At 45.7% G+C, this 23,564-nt stretch overlaps 1 protein-coding gene across 2 annotated transcripts in view; it reads left to right on the top strand.

The window, feature by feature from the left end:
* Positions 1–23,564, top strand: part of ACTR2 (actin related protein 2) — a 167,446-nt gene that overhangs the window by 87,508 nt on the left and 56,374 nt on the right. For both annotated transcript variants that reach the window (XM_069234264.1, XM_069234265.1), the window contains exons 5-6: positions 2,696–2,832; positions 19,159–19,308. In XM_069234264.1, coding sequence (XP_069090365.1) covers positions 2,696–2,832; positions 19,159–19,308 — 287 coding nt within the window. The remainder of the gene's footprint in view (positions 1–2,695; positions 2,833–19,158; positions 19,309–23,564) is intronic.

A 23,564-nucleotide genomic window follows, 5' to 3' on the forward strand; every position in this document is an offset into this window, starting at 1 on the left:
TGTGCAGCTTCCTTTACCAGGTCACACTGTTGAGGGCACATCCACCAAAGGCTTGCTTTGGTGGCTGCTCATCTTTCAACCGGAGATGTAGATGTTAAAGGTTAGACCTCTGTATAAAATGACCCATTATATTTCCTTGCTTAGCCTGGCCCTTCCCCTGGTAGCACAATTAGTCAATCTTTGAAAAGGAAACTCCCTTTTCTAAGACCTATTCATCATATGTATTTGGTGCTGGTGTGTTCCATTTTTTATTGGAGTACCCATCTTTTTTCTTACAGGAGCTAGGCGTTGTATATTAGACTCTGTTTTTTTTCTCCTGCAAATCATTTCACTGCTGTGATGCTCCATTCTAATAATAGATAAGGCTTTTAGGAGGGGTAGCTTGCAGAGGCTAAGGCGATGCTGTGATTTAATATTGGGAAACCATTTTAGATTGGGGCTACATAGTTGAAAGTTCAGTTTCTAAGTGTGTGAAGTTTGTTGGTGACGAGAAAGATCAACCAGCAATAAATGCAAAGTATTCCTGAAATAGGTTTTCAGAAAGAAGTTTCTGGAGTTGATTGGAAGTAATAAGTCTACAAAATAAATATTTGGCACAGTCAAGATATGGTAATGGTATTCATTGGCAAAATGACAAATCTTTAATAACCTTGATAACGGCCTCCCTGAGTATATCAAGTCTCATTTTATACCCGGGTTTTTGATTCTAGCAAGGGTGTGATTTTTCATCTTTCTGCACATCAACACACAGGATCTTGGAAGTAGGCAGAAAGCGGTAGTTCCAGGGTAGGTGTGTCAGTTGAGTCTGGGCACACCCACAAACATACTTGTTTAAGGGCATTTACCATCTCTCTTCACTTCTCACATTGAAAAAAGTTGGAAATTCACTGCTGATAAGGGCAGGAGTAAAGCAACACTTGCCTATGTGTAAAAATACTTCACATAAATTTGCTAGGAGTAATTTCCAGCCCTGCGTCTCAAAACTCGGGAGTTCCTCAAAGTCTTAAATCATTTTGAGTACAAGGGCATGCGGCTGTGGGTAAATTTTTGTGACTTTAAGAATTGGGCTGCCAGCGGATTTGTATGTTGCACTTAATGGTTTCCTTAGTGGTTTTAAACAGGTTCTATGTTATCGATCTTTTTGTAAATGAATAAAAATATTGGCATTCAACAAACAAGTTTTCTACATGAAGCTGCAAAGAAATGGCATTCACATTTACACAGCAATTTAGCAAAACTTTTTCACAACTTGCAATTTTTTTGTGACTATATTTTGTTTTGAAAGCAAACAGTCCCCACTTTTTCTTCTGTGTGTATTTGCTTCTAACAGTGAGCATTCTCAAAGCGGTATAAGTAGCCTGAAATTGTTAAATTTTGCGAACAAGTGTACACACATTTATACTGAAACCATTGTTCGTAATGCAAACAGAACTTACAGCGCGCTCCGTTTCTTTAGGGTATTCACCCTAATAGTAAAGGCTTTTGCATTACTGAATCGTGTATACAAGTGTGAACAAATTGTGCACACGGGTACAAATATTGCATTAGTAACAGATAATCCTCATTCAAGGAGCCATACTGAGGTTCTGTAAACTGACAGCCAAATTGTTCATGCAGAGGATTGGTCTTATTTTGCCAAGTGGACAAAATAAAAAAGGAAACTTGCTGTTCACCCCAAACGATATGTCCTGGTCGTGGGAAGTAGGAATTCAAATTTTTCATAGCCATGTAAATGCAGTTTTTGAATATTAATAATGTAGAGAGGTGTAAATATTGTGGTGGGAGTGGAGTTTTTTGGTTCCATGTTTGACATGTTATCTGAACAGAGCAGGAGCAGTCTGAGTTGTTGTGAGTTTTATTTGAGGTATGGGGCTACAGTGTGGGTGAGGAGTGGGAGTGTAACTTCAGTGGCGCCTGCTTAGCAGTGCTCATTCTCATAAAAGAGCAAGTTCTTTTTCAAACCTGGGAGCATAAAATGAGGAAGAAACAGCCAAATGGTTCTTCTCATACGGTTTCATTCTGTAATGTTCATTTGACTTGGCATCTACCTTGGCACAAATGCCTACAGAATTGAGTATTTGGTAGGACGAAAGATGGACTTTTGTCCAAAGCTGCAGGATGGTTGGAAAGGTGTGCCTAGTTATTTCTGAGGTAGGGTGTTCAGTTTCTTACAACTGGAAATATGTTTTTGTAATAATTTTGCATAATAGTTTGAGCTAATTGCTAGATGGTAGAGTTATACAGATATGTGACTCTACAAGACAACCTTTACAACTATGGTTACAGGAAGTAATGGTTTCCATATTGGTTTTCAGCATTGCTTTGTACATTTGTTACTGGAGGAGAGCTTGTAACATGCCTTAAATACCCAATGCACTGTGTTAGAAGCGTAGGCATGAGCTGTATTTATTAGAAATGGACTCGGGTTCAGCCTCTAGCAAGTGCTGAACCAAAGCTCAACCAGTAGCCAGCAAACACTTTGGCATGCTGCTTCCACAAAATGTTTTCATATTTACCTATTTGAGGCAAATTAGTTATGGCTCATATTTGTCAATTGACTGCTCTGATAATGTAGAAACAATATGTATAGTATGTGAATCTAGGATGAGGTTTGTGGACTCCTTGCATGGAGTTCCGTCTACAGAATATTATTTTAATATTTGATTGTAGAATTAACATTGGTCTGTCTGTACAGGCTTGCTGACTGGTGTCGTTGTTGACTCTGGAGATGGGGTAACTCACATTTGCCCGGTTTATGAGGGATTCTCTCTGCCTCACCTCACCAGAAGGTTAGACATTGCTGGGAGGGATATCACAAGATACCTCATTAAGGTAAGCCAATTCCCTTTATATAATATTCACTCTAAAGCTCTCTCGGCTGAAAAAAGTTACATTTTATCTTTACTGATTGATCATTGTCAACAGATTGAACAAAAATTTTTGCAGGCACTTCACTTCTGACACAAGTTGTTGTCCTTTGGAGCGGTGCCTTCCTTTCAGCTGCCTTACATTGCATTTATGGGAAAAACATGCCTCTTCCTCAGAATGTGTTACTGGAAACTAAGGAAGTACTTTCTAGACACTGGAAATTCAGTCTGTAATTTTGGCCTTATTCATCGCAATTCTTGATGGCTCAAGTGCTAGAGCTAGATTGCCTTCCTGTCTCAGGAGTGTTTTTCGTTTTTTAATGTTAGCTCTGCAACCAAATAATATGCTATCAGGTTTATTAGAACAAAAGGTCTCCTGCACAGCTCATGAATACTGTGCTGTCCTGCCCTGTGTCTTGTTTATGAGCACTCCTTGTTTTTTTTTGTTTTTCCCTCTACAAGCGCCTCATTCATTCGTGCTCACTCAAGTCCTCCCGGTTGAATGAGCTAAGACCCCAGAGCATTGCTCTGACGTTGAGGGGTCACTGAAAATGCACCCCTCTTTGTGAGCATGGCAAATGCTCTACATGCCCGGTTTGTGTAGACTGGTGTTGTCAGAATCATGAATGATAGTAAGGAGACAGGCATTTTTTCTCTCAAAAGACGTGCATTCTGGCCAGGCTGGAGTAAAATGTCTGGTAGTTTTATTCAACTAGAGTCTTTTACTGCGTATGTGATGGACACACTTTTGCATTCCCTTGTTGTATTTTGCTGTAAAGTGTAACCGTGTCCTATGAAGGGGTGTCCGGTCTCCTTCAATTTGCATTTGTGTCTGTGCCAGAGTGCTTCCAGCTCCACTGCCTCTTTGTGCCTGAACTGCATTTCTCTGAGATGTGGAGTGCTGTATGGGACTCATTAAACCTTTCACCCAGGCCTATTGGTGCCATCCCAGAAGAGGCCCCTGAGCCAATCATGAATGTCCAGGCAGATTTTAGATGGAGTAGCACCCCACAATGTGCACATTGCAGGAGGAATATGTGGTCATCGCAAATCATAATTGCTTGTCCTCTTGGCCAGTAAATAGTTTCAGAAACCCTCCACAATCAAGGACCGAGCTGTACTCCACTACAGTTGAAAAGGACTGAGATCCAGTCAGAAGGTGAGTCTTTTTTTGTGTTGCAATTTTTTATTTGAGAATCAAAAATACACATGTATACACAGCACATTATACTACCATGTGTAGTCAATACTAAGAACTAGAACATAAATGTGATCCATCAACAGTTGGGCATCCTGGAGAGGGAGGAAGAGGCGGGGGAGTGAAAAAAAAGGGGGGGGGGGGGGGCTTGGCAAGGTGGTGGCTCTATGGTGGGGAGGGTGAGAAGATGCCAAGCTAGGAATAGAGTTGTTCTGGGAGGAGGGTGTATGTATACCGGAACAGTATGTGGTGCCTGGGAGTATAGAGGTATAATGGCTTATGGTAGAAAGTATCAGCCTATTGAATCTGTACGCATGCCTATCCCGGCCAATGTGGGGGTTATGGTGTTGGTAGCCGAAGGAGGGCGAGGAGGGGAGCGGAGCTATGGGTAGCTAATGGATCCCTTATTCCATCAAGTAACCCCAATATTGCAGTGCTTCTCGGGGCTGCCTCGAATTTGGGTAGATATGTAGGAATAATAGCTAGACGATAAGGCAGAGGTAGCAGGATAAATCAAGTGAGAGTATAGTAGAGGAGCAGTAGACCTATAGAGAAAGTAAATAGCATAAAATGTAGGGGGAGGGGAGGGAAGGAATGGAAGAGAATGTTAGGAGAGGGGAACCCAGCGGCGTGGTCTGTGAGTAGGAAGAAAGAGCAGGGAGGGAAGATGGGGGGGGGTGGCTAACAGAGCATAGCGGGGAGGGGGTCCTCAGTAGGGCTAGCAGAAAGGTGAGTGAGCCCATGGACAAAGACATGGAGGAGAGAGGGCGGTATGGTATAACGCGGTGAGGAGGGCACCAGTCTGAGTTAAAGGGAGAGTATGCGTGGATGCACAGGTTGATACTAGGAATGTGCCAGTGCGATGTCTGCAAATTTGCCACGGGCAGGCCACATATTTTCTCTGAATGTTCTGCGAATGAGTGGACGATTCTGAGTTAGGATGCTCCAGGGAGGAAGGGTGCCCAAGTCTGTGTAAATAGGGCGGGCCTGGTCCTGTAAATTATAGATGGCGCGTTCATGCGCTGCAGTTTGCTTAATTGCCACTATCCACTCTTCCAGTGTGGGCGGAGTGGGTGATCTCCAATGACGGAGAATGCATATCTTGGCTAGAGGAGTATGTAAGAGTCGGCGTTGTGGTCTTGACAGGTCAGGGAGGTCCCTTATATCATGGAGGAGGATGAGAGAGGTAGGGAGTGGCTGATGGAGAGAGATGGAGCCGCCGAGAGTGGTTCTCACGGACTCCCAAAAGGGGCATATCGAGGAACAATCACAGAGAATACATAATATATTCCAGCGTGTCTCAGTATAGCGCCAGCAGTGGGCATGTGGCAGAAGGCCCATTTTGCAAAATTTTGCTAGGGTCCAGTACCAGTCATGAATTATTTTGAATAGACAAAATTTCATGAGGGCCTCTCGCATGCCCCTGTCCAGGGCGTTCAGGATATCTATCCAGTCGTCTTCCTCGATGACTGGAGGTGGCGCTGCCAACTAGCGCGTAGGTTGGCATGGAGGGGCTGTGAATAGAGGTGTTGGGTGAGCATTCCATAGAGACTCGACATCACTCCTTAGGAGCTTCCCCACTTGTTTAAGTAAGACAGAACAGGGGAGGTTTGGAGGATTCAGTGGGGGGCCCCAATGCGCTGCAGAGACAGTGCCGAAGGTGCAGATATCGCCATGCTTGGTCTGAGTGAAGGCCAAATTCCTCCTGCAGTATCGCAAAGGGTTTAAGTTTGCCATTCAATGTGAGCTGACCCAACCCAAGTGGTTAACACCTGTTGAGCTCCATTGTGACTGGAAAAAGAGGTCCCCCTGTACGTAGCCGGTCGTTATCCCATATAGGGGTCCCTTTATGGAGATGGGATGTACGCCAAGGAGGCGGTGCGTCCAATGCCAGGCTGTGAGTGTCGCCTCCAGCATCAGGTTTTTGGGATGAGCCTGGGTTTTGTAGGCTCTGTATGAGATGCTGAGGCCACCGGTATTTGAAAGCAATTGCCGCTCAATAAGTACCCATTGCGGGGGCTCTGGTGTCCCTTGTAACATGTACGCCAGTTAAGAAAGGTGGAGGGCTAGAGCGTATTGTTCTACAGACTGTAGTCCCATGCCCCCACTAGAATGGTGGGCCATGAGTTTAGCAGGGGTGAGCTGAACACCACACGAAAGCTCTGATTGATGCATCAATTCTCCTAAGAGTCGTGAGGGGTATTTGCATTGACAGCATACCAAGGACATAGGTAAAATGCTGCAGGCTGACCATTTGCACTGCCTGGATCCTTCCCCCCCACCCCCATAGTGAGCCCCAGATGGGTCCATTTGTCAAAGTCTTGAGACATACGAGACGGGGGGGGGGGGAATTCCTAGATATTTAAGGTGGGATGATTTCCATCGGAATGGGATACCATGGATCGCCGCTCGAGTAATAATGTTGGAGAGGGGTAGTACTTCACTCTTATCCCAATTCACCCGGTATCCAGATAGGAGTGCAAACCAGTCTATAATCTCTAGCAAGGCCATTAAGGTGAGTAATATATCGTCCGTGTAGAAATAGAGCTTTAAGATTTCCCCCGTACCAATATTCCAGTGAGGAGAGGGGATTGGCAGACCTTGGCCGCTAAAGGTTCCATTGCTAGGAGGAATAAGCGTGGCGATATCGGACAACCCTGTCTCGTACCCCTGCGCATCCGACAGGGGTCAGAGATAAACCCACTGCAGTTGACCTTTGTGTAGGGCAATCGTAGAGTAGACGCACTTGGGAGATGAAGTGATCTCCGAGACCAAACTTCTTGAGGGTGGCGAATAGGTAGTCCCATTCGATGCGGTCAAATGCTTTTTCGGTCTCTAAGGAGAGGGTGAGGGCCTCCTCTGGGAGGTCTTTAGCAAACCAAAGAGCATGGGAGAGTGAACGTAGATGCTTTCTAGATGTGCGCCCTGGAACAAACCCCACCTGTGTGGGATGATTGAGGGCCGGGAGTACTTTACGTAGGCGCGATGCTAGGACACTTTTGAGTATTTTAATATCTCCATTCAGAAGAGATATAGGACGATAGCTGCCGCCTAGAAGAGGGTCTCGTCCAGGCTTGGATAAGACTTCTATCATTGCTCTATCAGGGATTGAGGCTAGAGAGCCCTCATGACTGGTTTCACGGAAGGCTTCGTATAGTAAGGCAACTGAGTCACTACTAGTCCATTTGTTGAATTCTGCCAGAAAGCCACCCTCCCCCAGCTATTTATGGTATGGCAGGTTGGCTATTGCCTGCGCTATTTTGAGTAGATGAGTCTTGACTGATCCCCTGGTGCCAGGCTGAGGCACCTGTGGAGCAGAAGTGCTGTTGAATTGCCCGATAAGGAGAGAACCCTAGCTTCAGAGGAATAGATGGCAGCATTGCACTCTATGGAGGGAGCCTGCTGTGTAGAAGATTCCAGCAGCGTTATCTGGGGCCCTATTGATGACTTGTTGCCTACAACTCGTGTTGGGTAGCTTCTTCATCCCTGACATTGTCCATGCTGCAGGGAAAGTGTTGTGCAACTTTCAGTTGCTTCCTGGAGCCTTGTGGTCCCCATCTATACCTTTCCCATGGCCTGGGGATTCAGGGAATCTTTTCTGTGCTTAGTGAGGCTGCCCTGAGTCTTGAACCACTGACTACATGAAATCCCAGCAATCAGCTCCAGAGATATACTCTTTGTTTCCATCTTTGTCTTGGTGGGGGCCGGCTTTCAAATTCCAGAACACAGCATCCAAGGACACTCCTTTAGAAATTCCAAGCATGATCTGCAGTTTCAAATATATGTTTCTTTTTTAAATAACTTGTGTCCTGTGTGGGAAGACTAGCATATGGGAACGAGAACCACGCTTATTTCATAGTTCATGCATCATATTGGTCAGTGTGCTTGTGGATGTTTATGTGCCCCTTTAAGCAAAATCTCTTGAAGTCTGTCCCCTCCTTCAAAAGGTTATCGATAGAATTGCAAGAGAAGAGAAGGGTTACTTTTTCTGTTCCTCATAATCCACACTAAATGTGAGACTTATGAAAGAGCAAATATATCAGGCAAAAACGGAAATTGACCAAACACCTCTACTTCCCTTATTTGAGGTGTTATGAGCCTGTCACAGTCCTGGGCCCCATTGTAATGGCAACTGCTTCAATAATGAAAGCTGCAGCCCTGAGTATTAGGCTACCTCATCCCCTCTCTCCCATTTCTACTTCCCAGCTGTAGCTCTGCTTCTGTTTTCCCTCCCCTCCCACTTTACTAATGCTCAGATGTAACAATATGAACACTCTCATTGTGTACTGCTGATTTGTTTGTTTACATTCATTTTTAAAGTTTGTATTATAAATTAGCCTTTGGTCCAAGGCCCACTCAATTTGCAACATCACTGATACTCACAATAATACCTACAGCCCAGCCTGAAGGCTGTCTCCTCCGTCCAACCACATGCCGAAAGCACGCTATCTGCCCCTTTGTGCAAAAAAAAGGTAAATAAAATAAAAGGGGCACACATCCTGCCCGCTGTTGCTTGAGCCCTGTTCTCCGTGTAGCAGGTTTGATGTGGACCCCACCACAAGCAAAGGGAGGAGGCTCCAATTCCATTTTTGCTAATAAGCCAGCCATAATTGGGGGGCAGTGGCCCCTTACTCCTCTGGTCCCAGTGCAACTGAACCTGCTGCACAAATGGCAGTGATGGCCCTTTAAAATAACAAAACAGCCTACTATCTTCCCAGCTTCCTCCTGGAATATCCGAGAAAGCTGCTCTGCCCATTTGTCAATGAAAAAGGTACCACTGGCATAGTTTCCTTTCTTCTGTCTAATGCTATCTATATATCTTGCACCTTTCCCCTTTCACCTGGGACACTGCTATGAGTCCCTAGGGGTCTAGAAATCAGGGCTCTGCATCTGAATGTTACTCTACTAGTCTGCTCTGTGGCATCGCCCCCTCTTAACTCGCTTGAAGGTATATCTGAACAGAGGTTGAAGTAGGCAGGATTTTTAGGGACCGGCAAGCCCATGCTTTTTTAATTTGACAACAATACTTCTCATACTTTAAAACAACAACAGTTCCTGAGCAAGTACAATGGACCACAAGGTGCCTCTGGGTGAAATTGAAGGAAGGAAGGGAGGATGGTTCTCCTTGCTCAGTCTTAAATCTAAATAATTTTGTGGCAACCTATCATATAGTGGGTGTATGTAGGAAGTTGGCTCTGTATGCACTATTTCAAAGTAAGGAATAGTATGCACAGAGTCCAAGGGTTCCCCTTAGAGGTAAGATAGTGGCAAAAAGAGATAATACCAATGCTCTATTTTTGTGGTAGTGTGGTCGAGCAGTAGGCTTATCCAAGGAGTAGTGTTAAGCATTTGTTGTACATACACACCGGCAATAAATGAGGAACACACACTCGGAGACAAATCCAGCCAATAGGTTTTGTTATAGAAAAATATCTTTTCTTAGTTTATTTTAAGAACCACAGGTTCAAATTCTACATGTAATATCTCATTTGAAAGGTATTGCAGGTAAGTACTTTAGGAGCTTTGAATCATTACATTAGCATGTATACTTTTGACATAAAACACAATAAGCTGTTTTAAAAGTGGACAGTGCAATTTTCACAGTTCCTGGGGGAGGTAAGTTTTTGTTAGTTTTCACAGGTAAGTAAGTCACTTACAGGTTTTAGTTTTTGGTCCAAGGTAGCCCACCGTTGGGGGTTCATAGCAACCCCAAAGTTACCACACCAGCAGCTCAGGTCCGGTCAGGTGCAGAGGTCAAAGAGGTGCCCAAAACGCATAGGCTGCAATGGAGAGAAGGGGGTGCCCCGGTTCCGGTCTGCCTGCAGGTAGGTACCCGCGTCTTCGGAGGGCAGACCAGGGGGGTTTTGTAGGGCACCGGGGGGGACACGAGTTCACACAAAAAGTACACCCTCAGCGGCACTGGGGCGGCCGGGTGCAGTGTAGAAACCAGCGTCGGGTTTGCAATGTAAATCATTGAGAGATCAAGGGATCTCTTCAGCGTCGCAGGCAGGCAAGGGGGGGCTCCTCGGGGTAGCCACCACCTGGGCAAGGGAGAGGGCCTCCTGGGGGTCACTCCTGCACAGGAGTTCCGTTTCTTTAGGTGCTGGGGGCTGCGGGTGCAGGGTCTTTTCCAGCCGTCGGGAAAGGGAGTTCAGGCAGTCGCGGTCAGGGGGAGCCTCTGGATTCCCTCTGCAGGCGTCGCTGTGGGGGCCCAGGGGGGACAACTTTGGTTACTCACGGACTCGGAGTCGCCGGAGGGTCCTCCCTGAAGTGTTGGTTCTCCACCAGTCGAGTCGGGGTCGCCGGGTGCAGTGTTGCAAGTCTCACGCTTCTTGCAGGGAGTTGCAGGGGTCTTTAAATCTGCCACTTGAAACAAAGTTGCAGTTCTTTTGGAGCAGTGCCGCTGTCCTCAGGAGTTTCTTGGTCTCTTGGAAGTAGGGCAGTCCTCTGAGGATTCAGAGGTCGCTGGTCCTGGAGAAAGCGTCGCTGGAGCAGGGTTCTTTAGAAGGCAGGAGACAGGCCGGTAGGACTGGGGCCAAAGCAGTTGGTGTCTTCTTTCTTCTTCTGCAGGGGTTTTCAGCTCAGCAGTCTTCTTCTTCGGTAAGTTGCAGGAATCTAAATTCTTAGGTTCAGGGAAGCCCTTAAATACTAAATTTAAGGGCGTGTTTAGGTCTGGGGGGTTAGTAGCCAATGGCTACTAGCCCTGAGGGTGGGTACACCCTCTTTGTGCCTCCTCCCAAGGGGAGGGGGTCACATCCCTAATCCTATTGGGGAATCCTCCATCTGCAAGATGGAGGATTTCTAAAAGTTAGAGTCACTTCAGCTCAGGACACCTTAGGGGCTGTCCTGACTGGCCAGTGACTCCTCCTTGTTATTCTCATTATTTCCTCCGGCCTTGCCGCCAAAAGTGGGGGCCGTGGCCGGAGGGGGCGGGCAACTCCACTAGCTGGAGTGTCCTGCGGTGCTGGCACAAAGGGGTGGGCCTTTGAGGCTCACCGCCAGGTGTGACAGCTCCTGCCTGGGGGAGGTGTTAGCATCTCCACCCAGTGCAGGCTTTGTTACTGGCCTCAGAGTGACAAAGGCACTCTCCCCATGGGGCCAGCAACATGTCTCGGTTGTGGCAGGCTGCTGGAACCAGTCAGCCTACACTGAACAATTGGGTAAAATACAGGGGGCATCTCTAAGATGCCCTCTGTGTGCATTTTTTAATAAATCCAACACTGGCATCAGTGTGGGTTTATTATTCTGAGAAGTTTGATACTAAACTTCCCAGTATTCAGTGTAGCCATTATGGAGCTGTGGAGTTCGTTTTTGACAGACTCCCAGACCATATATTCTTATGGCTACCCTGCACTTACAATGTCTAAGGTTTTGCTTAGACACTGTAGGGGCATAGTGTGAGGTTGGCATGGCACCCTGAGGGGAGTGCCATGTCGACTTACTCGTTTTGTCCTCACCAGCACACACAAGCTGGGTGGCATAAGACATGCTGCAGCCCTTAGAGACCTTCCCTGGCATCAGGGCCCTTGGTACCAGGGGTACCAGTTACAAGGGACTTACCTGGGTGCCAGGGTTGTGCCAATTGTGGAAACAACTGTACATTTTAGGTGAAAGAACACTGGTGCTGGGGCCTGGTTAGCAGGGTCCCAGCACACTTCTCAGTCAAGTCAGCATCAGTATCAGGCAAAAAGTGGGGGGTAACTGCAACAGGGAGCCATTTCTTTACAGTGTAATACAATTATAAAATACATCTATATTCACATTGCTTACTGTTACATGCTGGGACCTCGCAGGACTATAATACACAATTAATTATTCCCTACTGAGCCGATCAGGATTCGCCATTTTGCCTTGCATGTTTCTCCCTTCAGTCAGGGACAGATCTTTCCAGGACTTTACTCACAACTCAAATGCCATATGGTACTGCAGTGAGCAGGGTAGTGAAGGGTCTCATGCACTCTGTCTGGAGGTTCTCTGGCTGTGGTGGTAGCTGGTCCCTAAGGGGAGATCCATGATGGTCACTCCCCTGGCGTGCGCTCTAAACATCAGTGAACAAACCTTCTGCTGACCGAGGGGTGTTGGCACAAAGTATTTTTACCCAGTGGGATGTGTCCATGGTAAATATTTTGCTACCTCCAACAATATTCACTGTTGGACCTTCTGCACCTTGAAGTTTCTGCATTTTTTATTTTGTAGAAGATGGTGGGACACCTGTATTTCTCCCTGCCAATGCCATTGATTCCGCAGCTCCTGAGAAAGGACAGAGTACAGCTTATCGTGATAGACCTAGATTAAGCTCAGAGGGTCCATTGTTCCAACCTGCTGAACTTGAGTCTATGCCCTCCTCTTAGACTGCTTCCTCACGAGGATCTGCTGTTTCAGCATCAGGCAATGATTGTACACCTGCACCTCCACAGTCTACTCCTGCATATATGGTAATTGAGGAAAACCAGCTCAGTGGTTTTGATTTTCTAAGGGGCGTTAATCTAACGTCCGTTCTTTTCTTTCCACGCCAGCCTACGCACAGATCCGGAGAGGAGCTACCTCAGTCATTTATTGACTACTATCACATTTTTGTCGAACAATTTTGACGAGGTTGTGGATGCGTCAAGGGATGTCCCGCAAGACCGGTTTGAAGTCCTGCGACTCCTGTCACCGAATGATGTCAGTGACGGATCCGCATCTCGTGTGTCTTTGGTGCCTGGAGCATGATCACGACCCAAAGTTGTGCGCTGAGTGTCGGGCCATGAACCAGAAAGCTTTGAGGGAGCAGTCCCTAAAGCTAATGGCGGCCCGACACGAATCCGCGGCGCTCACAGTCTCGTTCGATAGGAAGGTCTCAAAATCGGCATCGGAGTCACCACCACTCTTCATCCTCATAGTCATCGGGACATTCGGGTCATAAGAAAAAGAAGTCGAAGAAGAACAAACGTTCTTCGACTTCACCCCGTCACTCGGACTATGCGGCAAGGGAAGAGCATCGATGCTCCAGGCCTCCGTCCACGAAGCCTCCATCTCGGTCCGCCCGTGCTTCCCCAACTTCCCGGGAGCCAGAGCCACCCCTACCCAGCTAAAAGAGAGTTTTATGAGGCAATGTGCCTCATTTTTGGGAAGACCGACCTACCTTCAGCGCCCTCGGGTACAGGTGAATCGGTAAGGGCCCCCTTGTGTTCGAAGTCGTCAGATTCAGCCTCGGATCCGGAGGGCTCCTCCGGATCCAATCTTGGACCCGCCCCGACGCCATTCGTGCTACAGCCACCTTCCCCGGCGTCGGGTCAGACGTCGCCGCTCCCGACGTCGGTTGGGCCCACAATCCACGTCGATCCTATTCTCATACCTGATGACCCAAAGCCGGAACGATGTTTCTCAATGCCGATTCCATTCTCTATGGGCTCTCCGGGGCCCAGAGTTGATCCAGACCCTTATACTTATGGGTATGGATACGGGGAGAGTTTAGAGGGGCCTCTAGAACCAGTAGAATCCCCACTTGACCCACAAATGGACTGGGTGCGGGATTTGGGTGATGCCAGTGGTCTAGACACCTCCCCTGACACTGTTAAGCTCTCTATCCCTACCGTGGCTATGGTGGAGGGCGCCACATACTCCATGGTGGTGAGAAGGGCAGCTGAGGTCTTGGACCTTGACCTACCTTCTGTGGAGGTTAGGCCTAACATCCTAACCGATGTGCTTCAGCCGGGGTCTTCCACATCAAAATCCTTTCTCCCCTTTAATGAGGCACTGACGGAAGACCTTTTGGGTACATGGTCCAGACCCAGCACAGAGGCTCCTGTGAATAGGATGATTGGCCGCCGCCATTGGCCTGCGCCAACAGACCTGAAAATCCTCACCCACACCTCACGCCTGAGAGCCTTGTGATCCAGGCTTCCTCTTATTCTTCCTCTGGTGCATTCCCTGCTGCACCCCCTGGATAGGGAATCAAAAAGACTGGATAATTTGGGGAAGAAAATGTTATCTTCTGCCAGTCTAGCACTGCGGTCGGTGAACACAGCTTGCCTTTTGGGCTGCTATTCCCATACTCTGGGATACGGTTGCACAGGTGCTGCCTACAGTTCTGCAGGAGACCCGGAATGTCCTCTCCCAAGCGCTCACAGATGGGAGAGATGCAGCCAAGTTAATCATCCGCTGTGAACTGGATACGACCAACTCTCTAGGCAGATCGGTTGCATCGACGGTGGCACTAAGACGTCACGCCTGGCTGAGAACATCTGGCGTTAATGGACATGCCTTTGATGGCACCCGTCTCTTCGGAGACAAGGTGGACTCGGCGCTCAAGCTCTTTAAGGATTCCCGAGACACGGCCCGGTCACTTGGCCTCGCTCCTGCCTATAGACCCCACCAGTCCACCTCTCGCCCCTTTCGTAGCTTTGGAAGGGGCACCCAACCGCACCCTTTTCCACTGAGCCATCGACCCGTGCATGCTGTACAGCCCCAGTCTATGAGATTAGAGAGCCAGCGGGTCACTGAGTCCATCCCTAACCCCCCCCTCCTTAGTCTCCAAACCTTTCTAGTCAATTGGAACACCTGGAACCAGTTGGACGCAGGATTCACCATCATCTGCCCCACTGGAAAACGATTACCACGTACAGGTGGGTCCTCCAGATTGTTTGGAAGGGCTACTCCCTCCCTTTCGATTCTTCTCCTCCAGCCATGCCACCTTCATTCGATCACATATAGGAGGATCACATGTCACAAGTCAAACTCCTTTTGGCCAAAGGAGCTATAGAGAGGGTCCCTGCATCAGAAGTAGGTTGTGGTTGTTATTCCCGCTACTTTCAGGTGCCAAAGAAGGACAAGGGCCGTCATCCTTTCTCAGATCTTCGGTCCTTTAATCTCTTCCTCAAAAAGGAGAAGTTCAGGATGCTGACATTGGCTCAGGTCTTATTTGCCCTGGACCCGGGAGACTGGATGGTATCGTTTGACTTGCAGGACGCATCCTTCCACATCCCTGTCTTGCCGGCCCACAGACGTTACCTAAGATTCGTGGTAGGCCACGAGCACTTTCAGTTCACTGTGCTCCCCTTTGGCCTTACCAGCGCCCCTCGGGTGTTCACGAAGGTGATGGTAGTGGTTGCAGCTCATCTGCGCAGGTTAGGGGTCCCAGTCTTCCCCTACCTCGACGACTGGCTGTTAGAGGCAGATACACCCCAGAAAGTCAGCTCCCACCTCCAGAAAAAAGCGAACCTCTTGCATTTGCTGGGGTTCACTATAAACATGCCAAAGTCACACCTGACTCCTTCTCAGGCACTCTCTTTCATAGGAGCTGTTCTGGACACAGTGCAGTTCAGGCTCATCCTCCCAAAAAGCGAGGCCAGGATATTCGGGCTATGATACCGATTTTTCAGCCTCTGTCCTGGATTTCGGTGAGAATGACTCTGAGGCTGCTGGGCCTCATGGCCTCCTGCTGGTTCAAAAGGCCAGATGGCATATTCGGGCTCTGCAGTGGGATCTGAAGTTCCAGTGGGTGCAGCATCAGGGGAGACTCTCTGACAAAGTCCAGATCTCAGAAGGAACTGTGAAAGATCTTCAGTGGTGGCTACCAAATCAAGATTGGGTCAAGGACAGATCCCTCTCCTTTCCCCAACTAGACCTCACAGTAGTGACATATCAGATACGTCACTCATGGGATGGGGTGGCCACTTGGGAGAGGCAGAGATCAGAGGCCTCTGGTCTCCGGTGGAATCTGGGCTTCCAATCAATCTATTGGAGCTCTGTGCGATTCGACTAGCATTGAAAGCATTTCTTCCCTCTCTCAAAGGGAAAGCAGTGCAAGTGCTCACGGACAACACCACCGCCATGTGGTACTGCAACAAACAAGGCAGAGTGGGGTCATAGACTCTTTGTCAAGAAGCCTTTCGTCTCTGGACTTACTAGAACATCAGTACATTTCCCTGATGGTTCAACATCTGGTGATCTCCTTGAACGCCAGAGCAGACAAACTCAGCAGACAATGCATAGTCGATCACGAATGGCTTCTCCATCCGGAGGTAACACAAGATCTATTTCAGCAGTGGGGAGAGCTTTGGTTAGATCTCTTCGCCTCCACAGATAACGTGCAATGCTGGCTGTTTTGCGCATTGGAGTTTTCAAGGCGGCACTAGCTCTGCGACGCCTTTGTCTCCAGTGGAGCTCATGCCTGCTGTACGCCTTGTCCCCCATACCACTTCTACCCTGCGTTCTGAAGAAGATCAGGCAATACCAGGCCCAGGTTATTCTGGTGGCTCCGGACTGGGCACGAAGAGTCTGGTATCCCAAGCTCTTGAACATGGCCATAGCTCCTCTGATCAGACTACCCATTCGGGGGATCTTCTGTCGCAGCAGCAGGGGAGGGTCATCCACCCGAACCTGTCCACTCTCCGACTTCTTGCGTGGAGATTGAGTGGTGACAGTTGACAGCTTTTGTCCTTTCACCCGAAGTCTGAAACGTCATCTTGGCAGCCAGGCGTCCCTCCACCAAAACAGTATACGCCTGTCGTTGGAAAAAATGTGTGGCATGGTGAATCAATGAATCTGTCGATCCTCTCTCTCTCTGCACCTCTTGCTGAAGTTCTGCTCTTTGTTCTCTCTCTTGCCCAACAGGGCTCTGCCTTGGGCACCCTCAAGGACTATCTTTCTGCTATCTCTGACTTCCTGAGACTACCTGACCAACCTTCTTTATTCAAATCTCCCATTGTAGGGAAGTTTCTCAAAGGCCTCACACATCTCTTCCCACCTATCCCACTTATCATGTCCCAATGGTACTTAAATTTAATCCTCACATATCTGATGTGCACTCCATTCGAGCCGCTTCATAGCTGCCCTTTTCGGCTCCTAACCATCAAGATTGCCTTCTTGGTTGCCATTACCCCTGCTCGCAGTGTAAGTGAGCTCCAAGCTCTGTCATCTAAACCACCTTTTCTGGCAGTACATCCTGACAAAGTGGTACTCCACACTAGGGCTTCTTTTCTCCCTAAAGTGGTAACACCCTTCCATGCAGGTCAGTCCATCACCTTGCCTACTTTTTACCCACCCCCCACATCCCTCACATGAGGAGGAGAGACTCCACTGCCTGGACCCAAAAAAGAGCATTGGCGTTCTACCTTGATCGTACTGAAGACTTCCGGGTGGACGATCAACTCTTTGTGGGAGTGAAGAAAGGGAAGGCAGAGCCATTTCATAATGGGTCCTCCTATGCATTAAATTGTGCTATGCTTTGGCAAAGAAGCAACCCCCTGAGGGTTTGTGAGCTCACTCACCTAGAGCAACTGCATCTACCACAGTGTTAGCACGAGGCGTTCCAGTCCTGGATACCTGTCAGGCAGCCACTGGGCATTTCTGCACACGTTCACCAAGCACTACTTCCTGGACAATCAGGTCGTAGGGACGGCTACTTTGGTTGCTCGGTCCTAAAGGACTTCCTGGTGTGATCTTGATTTGCAGACCACCTCCGGGGATGGTTTTGCTCGGTATCTATTCAAAAGGTAAGTAATCTGAAACTAGAAGTCTCTATCAGATGTACAAGTTACTTACCTTCGGTAATGATATATCTGGTAGATACATATTCTAGTTGCAGATTCCTTACCGACCCACCCATCCTCTCCGCTCTGCCAATTGATTTCTAAGGGCAGGAACTTTCCTTAAGGGGGCCCTAGCTTTGGCGCACCACTATCAGTGTTCTTCATGGCTCTGCGCTTCTTGCGTGGAAAGTCGTGAAAAGAAACTGATGTCAGCATGCTGGGGTGACACCTATATACGACAGTGACGTAATCACGACGAACACAACGCCACTGACGCCTGCAAAGTCAACCGACTCCACCTGACGGCACGCAGAGGTACTGTTCAAAGAAAAGTCTCCGGATCCAGTCTAACGCCTGGGGGAATTAAAAAAAGAAGGAATCTGCAACTAGAATATGTCTCTACCAGATATATCATTACCGAAGGTAAGCAACGTGTACATTACTGCCTTGGCTTGCAGGTCCGTGGGGAGGGCCGTTTTGCTTGCTCAGTCCTACGTAACTTGCGAGTGTGAAGTCCACTCCTCAAATCATCTGCTTTATTGAGAGTTAATGATTGGGTATCAGTTAACAATGTGAAGTATCTGTACTTGGAGGAATCTGCAAGAAGAAGTTAGTTACCTTCAGGAATGCCCTTTCTGGTGGTTACTCTAACCACAGTTTCCAAACGGCCCATTCTGGAGAGAGATTGTTCCTTGAAGGAAAAAAAAAAAGGTCCTATGTTAGATTTTGCGCACTGTCTATTCTGATTTGACCATTGCTGCCAATCTGAAGCGTGTGGAATATAAGGTGCCAAACTCTTGCAGTGCCAATTTGTGACTGTGTTACGTCCGGATGTCAGTGCATATAGTCTTGTACTTCAGAGCATTCGCAAGGTGAGGGACCTTCGGTTAAATAGAGTATGCACGAGAAAGAGTTTACTGAAGGTAAGTTACTTGTTCTTGTGTTTTTTGTCTAGTAGAATATAATTTCCAAGACCATGAATGTTAATGCAGGGATGCAAAGCAGATGCACATTTTCAAGACCTTTTGAATCTTTCTTGTCATACACTGTGCAGAAATGTACTTATTTATTCTTGAGTTAACTTAGTAGTTAAAGGCAGTGAAGGTTTTGGGTTGCTTAAATTACTGTTTATTTTCAGGAACTAAAGAACATCAAAGAGTACTGACCATAACTTGAATAACAGTTTCTGTATGGTGCTCCTCTTTCTCTTGAGAAAACCCTGGGGGTGAGGGCTTTAGTGATAAACTTAGAATTACATTTCCAATAGGAAAAGTAGTTAACGAGAATATTGGATAATTTTTTAACTGAATCATTTGACAGATTGTAATGGCCAGTATTAGAGACCCTCTGAGGAACAAGCTAGTTCCTGGTCTTTAAATTGGAGTTAAGTACATCTCAACATTGTTTGGATTCTCTGACGATATGCCCTCACATCTGTAAAATTTCCTGTCACTCCCTTCTCTCTTGCTAGGACATTTACATGGCCATTTCACCTTGGTTACCTCAATTAGAAGGGAAATTATTGTTCCTGCTGTCCAACTGTCGTAATGGACAACCTTTTGTCACACCTTCTTTCCAGCTCCTGTTACTCCGAGGATATGCTTTTAACCATTCAGCTGACTTTGAGACAGTTCGCATGATGAAGGAGAAGTTGTGCTATGTTGGGTACAACATAGAGCAGGAGCAGAAATTGGCTTTGGAAACCACGGTGCTAGTAGAGTCATACACGGTATGTATGAAACTGTAGGATTTTGTTCTGCAGTCTTGGTTTACTTTAATCATCTTGTTGATTGTGTCATTCGTTTTATGCACTACAGTTTGTTCACCGAGAAGTGTACATGAAGAATTGAATAATTGTGCAGTATATCACTCTGCATCATAAAGAAATATGTCTAGTGTGGGTTAACACAGGCGAAGAGCCAATTGAAGAGCTGAATACCATTTAAATCAGGGGTTCTTAGCTTTTTGACATCTGTAAAGCCTCCCCTAACAGTCTAGTTTCTGTGATGTGAACCTCAAAACTATATGCAAAAATATACAAATAAGTACCCATCAAACAAATCCACAAATTATGAAATCTTTGATTACATTTACAAACAAAAATGATACAAAAATCAAAATTTAACTTAATTGGACCCATTTGAGGTTTTGCTCCTAATACATACTCAATTTTTGTCTGCACATATCAGTCCTTTAATTGAGACCACCAATCCAGACTAGATTTAGTTTGCTCTACTTGTTCTGCTCCCATGAAGCAAGCAAAGTATACCAAAATAATGTTTATCCTCCAATTTTAAATTCCTTCACATTTAATCAGTATTTAAAAGTTTTCATTATTGCTTTTTCTGTATGTATGTTGTACTAATTTCTAATATTCAGTTTTCTGAACAGTTTTGTTCCCCCTAAGTAGGTGTGGACCCCAGGGGGTCTGTGGACATCAGGGTAAGAACTACTGGTTTAGATCACAAGAACTACATGTTCACTTACGTTCCCACACTCCTATCCACAGATATAAATGCATCTAAAAATTATAAATGCAGATATTAGATTTACATGTCTACATTTGCATGTTTACTCCAGTGTTTAGTGCATTTAAATACTTTTAGTGTTGCTCCTCCTTCCTGTTTATCCCTTCTTTTTGTCAGATACTAGCTCAATTCCTGAGTTTGATAACCCAGTAATCAAGCTGACTCAGAGGAACCATTTTTTGTCACCTTGGTCCTTGATCTGTCACTCTTGCCCTAGACCTAAATAGATTCCAGACATGCTTTGGCTAGTGGTTCCTTGCAAACAAGTGCAACAATCATTTGACCATGCAGCATGAGAAGTTATTGTGATTTATTTCTGAAAGCGGCTATCAGTAGAAATCTTAAGATTGAATGATGTTTCTCCAGTTGTTATGCAGAAAGAATCTAGACTTCATCAATGACACAGGGACTAGCATTATGCATAAAACTTTTATTGCCCACTCCTTGCAGCACATTTGCATCAGAAAGCCAACAACTCAAAAAAAAGAATGCTCTCATAAGTCTATAACAACTGTTGATTGGGTCTCCTCTTCCCCTTTTCTAAGCTCTGATGAACAAAGAAATACAAGCAAAATGTCAAAACACACTGCACTCCACAGTTGTCTTTCCACCTGCTAGGACATCTCCTCCGATGAATCTCATGTATGAGTTTTAGAAAAAACAAAACAAAACAATATCATGAATCCTGAATGCTCCAAAATGTATTTCTTTCATTTTAATGAACAATTCAAAATATCCTTGTGAAAAATATGACACTTTAAACAGATGAAATAATCCCTGCTAAAATAAAAACCTTGGGCGTTGCCATGCCTTACCACAGCCCTTCTAATTTTTTTCAAGCAAAGGATAGATGAGAGAGAGCAATTCAGAAAGCTAGCCTCTGTGTCTTTAATGAAATCTAGTCTCTTTCTGCATAATTATTGGAGAATCGTCATTTTATTGCAAGAAGTGATGCTGTCGTTATGCATGCTGAAAGCCCTGTATTGCCACATTGGCATCATGCTCGACTGGCCACACATCCCATAGGAATTCATAACGAGCTCCGGGAGGTCTTTTAAATCTAATATCTTAATCACCTAACATGACATAGTGTCACTACCAATCAATCGTCAATTCATGAAAAACCCACTAAAATAGCAAACATGTAACAATTTTCTTCCCTGTAACAGAGACCCTTATGAAAACGCTGGGGTAAGGAAATTAGAGAGTAATAGGAGCTTTCATGGGATCCAGATTCCTCTTCAAGCACCACATCTGTCAGATTCCCTGATACCTGCAAAACATGATAGTTCCAAGGCCCTGACAAAAACCCAAGGATGCTGTTCTCCACCTGGACCTACCAACAAACATTGTCTCACTGGAATCGAAAAATGTTCTTCCATTGCCAACTCCATCAACCCTGGAAACCAAGCCTGCAATGTTCAGAAAGGAGTCACAAGAGCTAACTGATACCTCTCCTCACCTTCACCAAGCTCTGTGAATCAAAGCAAAACTCTCATGCTAATCCAACTCTGTTGAAATGCATCCACAACTGAGGCCTTCAGATCTGGTCTCCAGCGGAAGTATTTTTTCACCTGAAAAAATAATCTAATTGTGAACAAACCCAATGGGCCCCATTCCTGTACAATCTTCCCAAAGGAAAAAGATCCACCCTCCAATCGTTGAAGTCCTTGAGGGACCTTGAATTCCAACTGGCAATATCAGATTCTCTGTGCCTAGTAAATATTCTATTTTCAAATACATTCTCTGATACAGGTATAAATGTCACAAACACCTTGCTAAGTCTGGCAACTGCTTAACCTGCTTTCACTTAAACAATTGACCTAACTGCAGACACAATGGGGGCTGTTCACAAAGGTAAACACACATAAGTAAATCTACAATGTAAGTTTACTCTTATGCATTTGAGTATCTTTGAGTATCTTTGCTACTTTTGGCTACTCACCCTTCACAAGTGTAAACTTACTCAAAAGTGTAGACTTACATGTCACCACCCTTTGTAAAGAGGGAGTAGATCCTAATTTACGGGCATACTACTTGTACTACTTATAATTTCTCACACATAGGCGGAAGCCTCTTCCACCTCGGAGATTTCCCTATGTTAACATATAGGGAAAAGTTAAAAGGTTTATTACATTTTAAAAATATATATTTTGAATGTAGAGCAAAATAAAAAATGCTACTGCATTACCTCATTTTTAATTGAATACGTACTTTCTTTAATACTTTCAAAATTAAAAAGATATTCAATTATTTTAAATATATCAAATAAAAATATTTTTCAAGATGTAAATAATTTAAATGAAAAATTCCAACTAAAGTATAAAATGTAATTTATTTGTATATTTATATATATTTATTTAAAGTTACGTATAGAAATAGTTATATTTTAAACTAAAGTTACGTTGATGTTTACATTTTAAAAAACAGCATATTTTATAATAAACCAATATTTAAGTTTTATACAAAGCAAAATCAAATTTGTTTATATGTTTTAATACATAGAATAAGTTAATTTGATTGAAAATTTGTTCAATTGTAATTGCCCATGTGTAATGTTGAACATACTCTAGCTCTGAGCTAGAATACTTTAACAACTGCTTTGGGTCTTTTTCGGCTGTAATATCTATTTGAATAGTAATGGGCTTACTCTTTTGTGCAGGGTACATGTCCTGTCCCAAAACCCCTCACTAACACTCTCCTAATCCCTCCTTACTTCGCTCTAAACACCTCCCATTTAGTTGTAAATATTACCCATTTTCCAGCCACATTGACTGTTGAAACATATACTAACGTATGCCGAGATATCTGCAGTCAAGTTGGAGATTTCCGCACATAAAGGATGGAGGAGTTGGAGCATTAGACCTCTGCACATAGGTTAGTGAACAGCATTTTGTAGTACATTAGTAGTACTTTTGTAGTACTCCTAACATACCTCAAAATGCAGTTTGTAACTAGGCACTTTAGTCCATTCATTTCAAAAACACGTTCCCTATTAAAGAGTCCTTGAAACTCCTCATGCCAACATCTTCAAACAATTAACCAGTTCTGTGCCCGGGATGTAATGGTTACGTCCACCGGCACAGTGCTCCTGTGCCGAGGACGTAACCATTACGTCCTGGCACATGAGCTCGGAAGGAGCGCTAGCGCTCCCTCCGTGGGCTTCCCTCTCACCCCCCAAGGCAGGGATGGAAGGGGAAGCCCTTCCCCTACCACTCCCAACCTCCCCAGTGACGTCTGATGACGTCAGCACGTGAACGTGCGCTGACCTCATCAGAGGCCACCTCCCATCGAGCTGGAATCTCAGCTTTGCATTTCACTTCTTATCATGTGATGGGGGCCTGAGAGGCTTCAAAGGGAAGGAGATGAATTGCCTTCCCTTTGAAGTCTCTCAGAGCATTTAATGATCTGGCTACTGAAATGCCCGCTAGACACCAGGATTTATTTGAAATAAGGA

The sequence above is a fragment of the Pleurodeles waltl genome, chromosome 5, assembly GCF_031143425.1.
Source record: "Pleurodeles waltl isolate 20211129_DDA chromosome 5, aPleWal1.hap1.20221129, whole genome shotgun sequence".
Taxonomy (NCBI): domain Eukaryota; kingdom Metazoa; phylum Chordata; class Amphibia; order Caudata; family Salamandridae; genus Pleurodeles; species Pleurodeles waltl.